The 12,254-nt window shown below is 40.4% G+C and overlaps 1 protein-coding gene across 2 annotated transcripts; it reads right to left on the bottom strand.

Moving 5' to 3' along the window:
• Nucleotides 1-768: 768 nt before the first annotated feature.
• scn3b (sodium channel, voltage-gated, type III, beta) lies at nt 769-11,711 on the bottom strand. Of its 2 annotated transcripts, XM_056374863.1 has the most exons (6): nt 10,909-11,711; nt 8,989-9,161; nt 8,658-8,886; nt 5,595-5,733; nt 2,438-2,521; nt 769-1,803 (listed from the first exon to the last, which is right to left on the bottom strand). In XM_056374863.1, exons 1-5 carry the CDS (start codon nt 10,961-10,963, stop codon nt 2,458-2,460), a joined length of 660 nt encoding a protein of 219 aa, XP_056230838.1. In that variant the 5' UTR covers nt 10,964-11,711; the 3' UTR covers nt 769-1,803; nt 2,438-2,457. The 2 variants fall into 2 exon arrangements, with proteins under 2 accessions (XP_056230838.1, XP_056230839.1); XM_056374864.1 differs by lacking the exon at nt 2,438-2,521.
• Between the last annotated feature and the right edge of the window lie 543 nt (nt 11,712-12,254).

Below are 12,254 nucleotides of genomic sequence, written 5' to 3'. Positions count from 1 at the left end.
CAGCCTCTTCTACTCTTCTTGGCGCAAAGCATGCTGGGGGACTGGTGGCTTCTTTGTATTTTGTGCATAGCAAGTAATAAAACACTCTATCACAAACACTCACACTATTTTTTTTTATGGCTGAGCGTAAATGAATGTGTCTCAATGTGTCTATTGCATGGTAATATCTTTGCCAGGCGGCCTGCCTTGCTACAGGCATGCCTGGGTTGCTATAACAACAGCTGCTGCTATATCTGTCACTGTTGTGGGTTACGGCTAGCTAAAAGAGCAACATACATCACTTCTCTCTCTAACTGACAGTCTTTTTCACATCCTCTCCACCGGTACCCCCCTCTTGCTGTCTGTCTTTGTGTTCCACAATCTTTCAGGCCTTGCTTATCTGGACCTGCTCTGCTCCCTCTGGATAAAACTCCCTGCTTTACAGTGCTGTGTCTCAGCTCTGTGAAGACTGACAATTAAAAGTTTACATCAAGCAGAACCGGATCGAAGCTCCTTTTTGTGCGCCCCTACTCTGCAGTGTTAATGAGAACTGGAAACACCAGAGGTGCTTATTGTGGTTGATTTAGAGCTGACTCCTTTCATTTCAACACCAACACAGTCACAGATAATAAGGAGAACATAAGACAGAAGCTGCTGGGAGTCAACACTGAACTTTCCTTTCAACATCCTGGTAAAAGTCTAAAAGTGGGCCGATTGTGCAATTTCAGAGGCATCTGCACAATTACACTGAAGTAAGAAGTTTTGAATGAAAACAGCTTAAACAGGGACTCTGGAATGCACTGTATTTAATAGTTCAAAAGCAGCTCACTCACACAGGAGATGTCAGATCTGTAATAGACAAAGAACAGCGTGGTATGATTGAATCACAGAACATACATATTTCTACAATGTTATACTGTAGAAATAGGCACACATTTAGTCTCAATAGCAATGCTACTGCAGAACATCAGCAACAGTAAGGCAGTACGGCTTAACCTACTGCATGTACTTTGATGTTAGTGCTGAACATGGATTAAAGATTTACACAGAGGAGAGTATAGGAAAGACCTATAGATGAATTCATATTAGCAGAAATAGCGTGACTTGATAGGGTATCGCCAGTATGTTTTATATATTTCCATTACACTAATGCATACAGCAAAAACAGGGAGAAATGCACATCCATACAGTATAAAAGCTATGCAATCCATTTTCCTTAAAAAGACATTGAAAAGATATTGGCAAGTACAAATAAAACTGTGACCCAAAATGTCAGCATGGCCTATAAAATTGTAATAAAACAAAATTAACTACACACAGTACTACAGCGCCAGTATAACAGCCTTGACAGTGGCAGGACAGGGTCTTTACTTGTGGATCATAGGTTTATATAGATCTGTTTATATATGTTATAAATCACATAGGCACCACTAACTACAAAGGAAGTGTTTAGCAACTCAACACGTTGGCAGGTCCAATTGAAGCACGGCTTGGTACTGTATTTATCTGATAATAAGTGCAGGACACTGACATTTTTATTCTTTAACCTGCTGTATTTGTGAAAGCACTTGATTTCAGATGCCTGACATAAAAGGAAGGAGAAAAAGAAAAAAGATGAGCGGAACAGATGGAGAAAAACAGAGCGCTTGGACATTTTTGACTGGCTCTTCACAAGACACAGTCGATACACAGGGGAGGTCAGTTGGCAGGATTCCCACGGCTGCCTGGGAGTAATGATACCTTCAGAGTGGCATAGATGAGGTTGATGAATCTATGCCTGTTTCTGTCACATGCCACTGAAGCCCCATTGTGATTGGTCAATACCTGGAAAGAGCAGGGAACATGTACCCTCTTATTGAACATGGAAAGATTTATATGCTAAATAACTAGTGTCATATGTGCAATATTAAACAATATATAAATTCCACATCATCTCTTTCACATAAACAGCTGTGCCCTTTAGGACTCTAATAACTCAGGAGCCCTGCTTCATATACACACAAATGCCATACATTTTAAATTGCTCTAATTTACTGCGTTCACTATGCAGTGCCAGAGGAGACTGTGTTTACTGACTGTTAATACTTCTCAGATTATGCCAGTTTTCACATGAGACATGAAGCTTATTTCACATAGAGTATAATTAGAAAACTTAATTTAACACTGTCTACACTGCATCAAATCCATTCTAACATTTCTTATGGCAAATGATTGATAGTGAGAGAGAGAGAGCGATTTTATACTGAATGGAGTGTGAGCACAAATGGAGGACTAAAAACGGCAGGAATAAAAGCCGCTTTTGAAGAGAACAAACAATAGACACATAAGGTGCTGAAGCAACAGGACTCCACTACAGAGCTGCACAGTTATGTCTAATAAAGGTACAAACAATGAGTTGAAAGAGACGGGGATGGTTTCACTGGTTGGGATCAGGTTGAGAGAATCACATGTAAAATACCGTGTCACTGACAACCGCTTTTATTCGGTAACAGGAGCGGCTGGATTGTCTTTCTGCTCAGAGGGAATGGCTAGGTAGTTTGTCCTGCAGGCAGATTGGTAGAAAAACAGAGGAGTGTCTAAGAATTGGTGGTAGGGTTTCCTCTACCTCCTCCATCACCATACACCACATTCTAGTGCTAGTTCAGGAAGACATCACACACCCTTATGCAGTATTCAATAGCAAACTTTCACAGTGTTAAAAAACTACAATACCTTCACTATATATGCACTCAATTCAGTAGAGCTGCACAGAAACTCTGTAGACGAAGCAAAAAATCTTTATAGTGAAAAGAGTTGTGCGGCTCCGTCAGCAAATTTCTCTGTTCTCTGACAGATTATCATTTTTGCTGCTGCGCTCCATTTTTTCCCCTCAGTAACACGACTAATATGATCTGAGCTACTAATGCATCACAAAATGTAACCTCAAAATGTTCTAGCTGCGGTGCATATCCATTAAGCGCAGGTAGCTAAGAAGCCGAGCAGAAAACAGCCTCTGTGAGTGGGTGCAGCTTCTCACTGTGGGATGTGGTGTCAAACAGGTCAATAATGGCTGTGAGGTGGCCACAACCCATTAACTCTTTCAGCTGCAGGGACCGATGAAGTTCACAGAGCTATACACATTCGATCAGTTGATGCATAGCGTAATGTGCTCTCCTGATCTGCACATGGATCAATAAACTTTACCTAAATGCTGAGGGCAAATGTGATGTGATTTCTACTTAAAAACCACATTAGTCATCAGCAGCCTCATCGCTTAAATGCGCCACTATATGTTGCATCTCACTGTACATTACACTCAGTGGTCATAGACTGAAACTAAAAAGGGCACAATAGATTTGACTTCAGTTTCAAAATTCAATAAAATGCAGGAACATCAGGAATATATGTGGCGTGTATCAGGACCGGACAGGAAGAGGAGTACAGGGATCTGACGAAGGCCTTCAGGGAAATGGAGCGACAAGAACTGCCTCCTTCTGAACACCTCCAAGACCGAGGAGATGGTCATGGACTTTCGAAGGTGTAGGCCCACCCTTCAGCCAGTCAACATTTGAGGGAAGGACATTGAGGTGGTGCACACTTATAAAAACCTAGGTGTGCACCTGGACAGTAAACTGGACTGGTCCCAGAACATGGATGCCATGTACCGGAAGGGGCAGAACTGGCTCTTTTTTTATTCCCACTGCCATCAGGCTATACAACACCTCAGCCCAAGGATGTGGACCAATCTAACTATTATTGTTGATTTATTATTAACTGTTATTATTATTATTATTATTATTATTATCATCAACAATGAGCTAATGGACACAAATTTCCCCTAAGGGATAAATAAAGTATCTATCTATCTATCTATCTATCTATCTATCTATCTATCTATCTATCTATCTATCTATCTATCTATCTATCTATCTATCTATCTTGTGTTGCTTGCTGAGCTTTCATAATATTTTATCCACCAAACAGCTAATATTTACATATTAATGGGAATATGTGTACCAGACAATGCATGTAATATACAGTAAAATGCAATCTAGAAGAAAAGCTCTGCAAACACCACCATTGTCAATCTCATATTGTTCAGTTTTAGTTGATTCGGATGTTATTCGGGACTGCACTTAACAATTAACAATTAAACATCAATGAATTTATTGACTATTTCCTTGATTGATTGTTTTGTCTAGAAAATGCTGATAGTTTTCCAAAGCCGAAGGTGGCATTTTCAGATTGCTTGTTTTGGCTGAACAACCATGACGGACTTAAAAATATTCAGTTAACAATCACATTTACAAAGAAAAGCAGTGAATGCTCACATCTGAGCAGCTTGACTCAGCAGATGTTTGGCATATTTGATTGAAAAATGATTATTTAATTTTCAAAATAGTAGCATATTAATTTCCTATTGATGAATAAATTAAGTATTTCAGCTCTAGTGTTTATAGTGCGTGCTACCATTGTATTGCTTTGTGTACATAAATATTCAGCATTTTACTTTTGTCATTTTGTTTGGTAATGCTTTATTTTGCATGTCAGCACGATTTCACACAATTTCCTAATTATTTCCACGAGTCTCCTGAAAAGAACTTCGGTACTAATAATAAAAGTGTTTAATTCAAACACTTCCAAGTCATTAATTCCAAGAAGTTGTTGGTGTAACCTAGAGTAACCAGGCAAAATTCAACATACATAGACAATGTAGTTTCAAATAAAAAATGGAGTTATTTCCAGGAATCTTTGAAGAAAAGAAATGCTCCCCTGGTAAACAACATGGTAAACAGAAACACCTTGCTATTGTACTGCAGAATATTTCAAGGTTACTGTGTTATGTTGCATTGTGTCCACCCCCTGTATAATTACTGTTCTGAGAGCACGCACACAGTGTTAGAAATGCCTTCTGCAGAGCTTGGGCTTTATGTGTCACTGCAGAACTCAGATTTGGAACCAGAATTAATTGTCTGCAAAACCACAATAACTCGATCCGCACATGTGCTGAGTGTTAATCTGTGATTGTTCTGTTTGGGACATAAATTGCCTGTTCAAAAGTTGTCAACCTGGATTGAGTGGCGCTGTCAACACTGTGACAATCCGGTGGGAGCTGACTGTACAGGTGCTCTCGGGTCTTTGTCAGCACTGACAAGGTGACGCAAAATGTCTGTTTCTGATGGAGCTGCAAATCCACCACGGATGTAAAAAGCTTGTTTAGAAAAAAGAGCAGTCAGCAGTGCTAAGAATTATTCAGGCCTGTCAGGCAGTCGAAGTGAAAAGACAGATTACTGTTGCAGAAGGGTTACAAACTGACGCAGTGTAGACTCAATTACCTCCCTGTCTGTGTGTCTGTCTGTTTGCCTGCCTCACTCTTTCTCCTCCTCTCTTCTTGATTGCCTCCCTAAATCTCTTTTGCTGACACATTTTTGAGATTTGAAATTACTATTATGCAATAACCAGAAATTCACATACACAGGTAACACTTGCAGTTATCTGGCACACACACTCTCTCTTTTGAGTCCTATTGAAGAACAAGTTAGTAAAGATATTTATCTGGACGTGCTGAAAACAAGTTTGTTTTTCAGGAACACACATTTGTACATTTGTTAGATTTATCTCCGTGTGACACTCACGCTGTGTCCTGCGCCTGCTCATCAGACTTGGAGATCTTCCTGTAGCAGTAGACCATTTCTACCAACAGCCAGAAGGTCAAGAACACCAGCAGAACATACATCATGATCTCAGAGTAAAGCGCTGTGGGGTCATCACTGGCTGTGGAGCACAAACAGCGAGGAAAATGTATTATTCAATATGCATCCGTTTGTTTTTTTTGTTGTTGAATAGAGGAGGGGACACTTATTTATTCACATGTTCAAGAACGTATGCTAAGCTTGTTCGTGTATGTGCAACATTGCTGACCCACAATCAACTCAGTCATAATAGAGAAGCCAACATTTCTACGGCACGACAAGACCAACTCAATATGTACAATAGTTATTACTATGCAGCTAAACTTCAAGCGAAGTCATGTTTTCTGGTGAGCATCCTGTTTGTAGATACACTTTAAAGATGATGTGCAAACTATGTTGCATACAGAACATTATGACCATACCTGTGGTACAATGATAGTAGAGCCTAGGGAGTTAAAGGTGCCCTGTGGAGTTTCCTTGTCAACAATAAAAAGTTATGTTTATATTCAGTGTTTCTAACCAGAATGCATTGTATTTATCTTCAGATCTAACGAAAACGCCAGATGCATTTTCTTCCTCATAAAACATTTGCAGAGACAACTTCTAAAAATATTTTCTTTACATCCATCTTTGGTTGTGAGCAGCCTTGTTCTTCACTGCCTTTGTTGCTGCATTTGTACGTTTGTTGGTGTGCCAACAGCAGTCGGTGACCCATTCATAACAACATTGCTTCATAGTGCTACTAGTGGTTAAAAAACTCCACAAGGTGCCTTTAAATATGAAATAAGATGGATATGCAAAGTCACAGTGGTTCTCAGAGCATGACAGATTTTAAACTCATTACATATTGTAGGTCATATTTTGATTTTATGTACAACAGCACAAGCTTTTTTCAAGTTTGTCTTAAATCAATACTAGTCAATGCCCATTGAAAGTGAGTTTCTTACTTTAATCCTTCTTTCTGTTCATACTTTTCATTTAAAGATCATTTCCCAAAACGTTTCCCAAATAAGTGATGGAGAACAAAAAACAGTCCTCCCTCTGTACAAAAATATATCCCAAACTGATCAGAAGTTTGAGTTCATCACATTAATTGCTTATCATCCATCGTTACAACCTTTCTAGTATAGAAGTCCCTCTTTGTGTTTCCAGAGACGTGTTTCCTTGCTGAGCTATAGAGGAAGACTAGTAACAGAAACAGGGAATCTCACACAAAGAATGGATGTATTTTTGCGCAGACAGAGGAGTGTGGATTTTCTGGAAATGCATTGGGAAGGGACCTCTTAGTGAGCAGTATGAACAGGAGAAATGATAACAGCTGTTTGAAAACAGACTTGTGAAAATTTGAACCGTCCGTTGCTATCTGTCATTCCAGGATCATTATGAGCCACTGTGAACCACCGTGCGAGTGAGTGTGTACCAAATTCCAGAGAGCCTGCTGACCAGACAGTTGACAGCTTTCACTGATTTGATTCGGCAGCCTCTGCAAATAGAGCCTGTTAGTGTAATATAATCCCCTAGATGGGAAAGCACAGATACGTTTGTTGTGAGCAAATCTATTCCGCTAGTATGGACATCATTACCGTAACATGATTCCCTAGCTATAATGTAAAGTACACTGGCTGTAGGCTTTGTGAAATTTGATACAACTGTTGTATGACATGTGTAGTAGAGGCTTTCAGGTATGTTTAAAAAAAAAAAAAAATCATAGAGTAGTATATTTTATAAAATTGCACTTTGGAGGATAAACACATCCAAACTGGCACTTCTCTTTTTCCAAATACAAGCCAAACCTTGTGATATAACAAGCCTGTCTTTATATGCCTCTGACAGTGAACTACATACCACGTGCAAGCAGATATAAATAATGTTAAGTTAAAGAAATGTTGTTCCAAATATACATGTTGTGTTGTATATTCGATCAAGGTGGAAAATGATACATTCAGCAAGCCAAGCATTCAGGAAGCAGAATACATTACCCCTTATAAGAGATAGCAAAGTGGTTGGTTTGAATTAACCCCTTCACTGACAACAGAAGAAAGCTTTGATGGACAATAAAGGCAGACAAAACAAAACACACAATTATTCCTCTTCATTACAGTCACAAAAAAAAAAGGGGGAAAGAAGGAAAGTGATGTTGTTAGTGGCAGACTGCCGTCACACTTTGTGAAAACAGCAAGTTGGAAATATATAATAAAATGCAAAACCCACTTAAAGCGCTCGGATAAACACTTAATGCAACATCAAAGGAAGGGCATGTACGGCACGAAGAGAACACTGGGGACACAGAAGTCAACACAGAGCACAGACCAGTGTTTCTACCGGGGATTTGGGATGCTAAATTAACACATCTGTGCTGAACCTCTCCAGCATTCTGTGTGCAGCTGTATCATCGTCATCACCATATTCAATACTATAACTGGGCCACTCTGTGTTAAACTGGGCAGTGCTGCAGTGGAATGATCACTCTGATAGCTGTTACAGTCATACAGATGATTAATTATATTGATCAGTTCTGCTGATATTGTAAAGAGGATTGTACAGACTAATGCTGTGTAAATACTTTACAGTTCAACCACTCCTGTTGAGACACTACTGGCTTTAAAAGAGTTCATATTTATATTAAGGGCAAATATGAATTATTGATGTGCTCTGGGGCTGTAGAAACATTTCTTCCATTTTTAATTTTTACAGTGTTTAAATGAAATGACTTTGTTATGTCATGGATTATGTCAATTGCCAAAACAGCTTTCAAAAGTTGGCTTTAGTGTCAGATTTGAGTTATGGACCTCTTGGGACTGGTGTCTATTTTTGGTAACTTCACAGAGGCATGCCACTGCCTTTGCAGCAAACAAGTCTGAGGCCTGAATAACCTTGTGTGTGGCTCTGGGAGATCCCTGCTAAACTGATTTATATCATCACAGTGACTGAGGATTACTGATATGGAAACCAAGAATTTGGCCAAACCGGAACAGGGTGGAATAACATGGAAATAATCAGCCGCACCTTTCTCGTTCACCTTCAGCGTGATGTTCTTCTCGATGTTGACAGAGTGAGTGAAGAAGTTAAAGTCAAACTCGCGTTGCACGTGGCAAACATAGAAGCCACTGTCGTTATAGGTGATGTTAAGGATTTCAATGGAGATATCTTGCAAGTCCTTGCTCCCTTTCCACTTCAGACGGCCCTTAAATGGTCCATCCAATATCACTTTTTCGTCATTTTCATACTTCAACATCTAGGAAAAGCAAGCAAGCATGCATAAATTATATTCACAGTATATGCTAGTAAGAACACGCATATATGTTATATCATATACAATAATGTCAGAACAACCTACATGAGTTGGTGGGATTTTTGTATCATTTTTTATCATGTAGTACCAATCCACACGTGTCTTTGCTTTGACCTCCTCTCTCTTCATACAGGAGATGCAGGTCAACGTCATGGGTCTCCCCAGGACTGCCTCTGTCCCAGATGGGAGATCGACACATACCGGCTGGCTCAGGTGGACTGGAGGAGCATGGAAATGTTACACACATTTAGTTCAGTAGCTAACCCGATGAAAGCTGAGCCAAAATGTTCAAGTTCAAAGTCCACATTCACTCCAGAAATTAGTTTTGCTTATTGTTCCCTCACTTGGATGTTTGACCTTCACTGTGCTAAATGAGGTATGTGCAGAACTAGAAGGCTCTTTTCACATCAATCTGCTGAAGTTCATCTGGGCTTTCCCTTCAGTCTCAGTTGAAGATGGGTAAGTATTTAAAGTAGCTATTTGTAAGTTTCTTCTGTCGCCTAACATGTTCTCTTGTTGGGAGTGGGTAGTGGCAACTGTCACTTGACAAGAGTTTCAGCCATCGCTGTGTTTACACGACAGGCTGGGCCTAGCTGGTTAGTGTGCTAACTTCAGTAGAAGACATGAAGGAGACAAGAATTAACATGGTGTTGCTTTCCACCTCTTGAGACAGCTCTGGGCAAGTAAAGGAATGAAGTTTGATGCTGAACTCGCAATGTTTCTTCTAGACTGGTAAGCAAACAGCTCTTAATGTTAACGTTGACTATGTAGCAATAGCAAAACTTACAAATATCTCCTTTGATGATTTGTGACATCATAACTAGTTTGGAAGTCAATCATGGTCAAGTATGTAACTCACACAAGTGTGATGTGGTAACTTAAAAAAAATTGCTTTTTTTTTTTTCTTTTTAGTTATTGAGAGGGCTCTTCAATACTCGTCATCAGGAGCATTTCAGTGTGAGATTCAAATTCTACGCAACCATTACATCCTTTTTGGTGTGTAACCCTCAACCCACAGGGACACTGACACCATTTTCAGTCTTTAGTCAATGGCTGTTAGAATGCAACACTACTGTGACAGACACAGTCTTTACATGTAGTAATAAACTGGCCCAGTCTTTTTTGCTGAGGTCATCGGCTCTTGCACTCTGTGCACTGTATACAACGTTGAGCCAGACGCAAAACACATTAAAAAGACAAATTCAATTATACAGCTGTGTGAGCACTGGAGTCACAATACTGATAGCTAATCCAAGATCATCCAGGCCAGTAAGCACTAATGATGGCCTCTGCCCATTAGTATCAGCTGGCAGAGGGAGGAATAAATGGAGAGGGTTAGTGTTTGATGGAAGAACTGTGGGTAGTGTAGGAGGAGGACAGCAAAGTATTGTGGGCAAGCAGGAAGAAGGGGAGTAACTGATTGAGATGTACTGTAAATGCATTGAGAAGGCGGGGGGGGGGGGGGGGGGGGTACACACAAAGATTGATTTCTTTTAAAGTGAAGTGGGGCAGTAATCTCCATGAGCTCACCACATGGATGTCTTTGTGTGACTGTTGCCAGTGCTCTTATATAACCCAAAGTCCCCCTGGGCAGACAGTGACAACATTGATTCCATCTCATCTTTGTTTTGTTTTTTTACTGAGGGCTCATACAAACACATGAAAAGAGGGCAGAGAAAGAGGGAGATAGAGAGTCAAGGAGGAAACTACAGAAAGGGAAAAGAAAAAGGGAAAAACCATAACCCTGGTGTCCTCTGTTTTTTTAATGGATTTCACTTAAATGCTGACACCACTGAGAGGTGTTGCACTCTGCTCTGAAACTGGGCTTTGAGTTCACAGCCAGTTGGATTCACAATCCATTAAGGAGGCCCATGATTAACTCATCTGTACCTCTATATGTAGCACAGGAATAAGACATGCTGGCATAAACAAACTATCTTTAACATCTTGCACAGTTATACTTACCGAGAAAACTCAAAAGTACCAAAGTGTGCAGGTGAACTCTGGTTTGAGTTACCATATTAAGCTTTTTTTTCCTGCAGCTTCTGGTGGACAGTGTCCCTGTAACCGCTGCTTTTTTGGAGAAGCCCTAAAGTCGTCACAGGAGTCCAGGAGTGAGATAACAGGAGTAGTTGAAATGACTTCAGAACCACGGACAGCGCCTCTCCTCGGCAGATGAGCGCGCAGGTAACTTCCCTCCTGACGAGTGAAAATCCCAAATCTAACTGTCTGCTCAAAGATTTCAAACTAAAGGTATAAAGGAGTTGTAGAATCGACGCTGTGAAATGTTTACGTGCTCAGCTGATGCCTTCCACCAACCCCTGCCTCGCACTACATCATCTATCTACAAAGAACTAACTTCATTAGTCCCTCCAGTCGGTGAGATAAACAAGTCCGTGATGTGTGACAGCTACTGTGGGTGATGCAACAGCTCCTTCGCCCACAAATGCTTGTCATTCAGTCCAGATGCATCCAGAAACACGGAAGAACGAGGGGAGTGGGGTTAAAAAAAGAAAAAAAAAGAAAAAGCGAGGGAACCTGTGGATTCTCAAAAGCCGATTTGGTCACTTACTGCTGCGAGATCTGGAGCCTTGTTCACACACAAAGAGCAAAAACAATGATAACACCCTCCCGTTTCACCCCTCAAAGAATAAAAGTATTGATTGTCTGAAGTCCATTTCCTCCATTAAGGATGACTGATGACATTTCCCAACCGCGGTTCCCTGTCTTTGTTTTTCAGCAGTCACTTAGCGCTGGCAGAAGCAGAGGCTTTGATACGCATGCGTGGGTCACTCCCCTCCAACACTACAATGTGCACGACCATATTACTGTCATTTGGGTAGGCCTGACCAACTCATCATGCCAGTCTGTTTGCGTATGCTTTTCTTCTGACTGCAAGGCTGATAGGCTAAACAAACAAAACACAACATGTCCTCACCTCACATGCACATATATAAACCTAATGCAAATCAGTTTTATTAAAGCTTATTGTATTAAAGAATAACGAGGCAAAACTGTCTTTGTCACGTGTTACATAACCTAGTTCAGCAGCTGCTAGCAGAGCTCTTCCTCTTGACAGTTCATTTGTTACACATCAGTACTTTGCGTTGTTCCTACTTCCAAAGTCTTGCTGCAGTGTCCTCTCAGTCCAAAAACAAACATAGGCTCAGTGCTGAGAGGATAGAGTGGTTCAGCTGAAGTCTTTCAGTCAACAGTAGGAACAGGAACAGAAGCATGCAGGTTTAGAAAAAGTGTACATAATGTACATAATACTAATGCATATATACATAAATGCAGACATATAAGCATAC

This window comes from Seriola aureovittata, chromosome 4, assembly GCF_021018895.1.
Source record: "Seriola aureovittata isolate HTS-2021-v1 ecotype China chromosome 4, ASM2101889v1, whole genome shotgun sequence".
Taxonomy (NCBI): Eukaryota; Metazoa; Chordata; class Actinopteri; order Carangiformes; family Carangidae; genus Seriola; species Seriola aureovittata.
The sequence above is the reverse complement of the archived record's forward strand: the minus strand, read 5'-3'. Positions and strand labels throughout refer to the sequence as shown.

Bases quoted from the DNA above. Each gene is read 5' to 3' on its own strand.
- scn3b (XM_056374863.1), bottom strand. From the start codon at position 10,963: ATGGTAACTCAAACCAGAGTTCACCTGCACACTTTGGTACTTTTGAGT. The intron at 8,887-8,988 runs GTAGGTTGTTCT...TGCTTTTCCTAG, and splicing joins CAAAAATCCCACCAACTCAT to ATGTTGAAGTATGAAAATGA. The intron at 2,522-5,594 runs GTGAGTGTCACA...ATCTGCCTGCAG, and splicing joins GAGCAGGCGCAGGACACAGC to GACAAACTACCTAGCCATTC.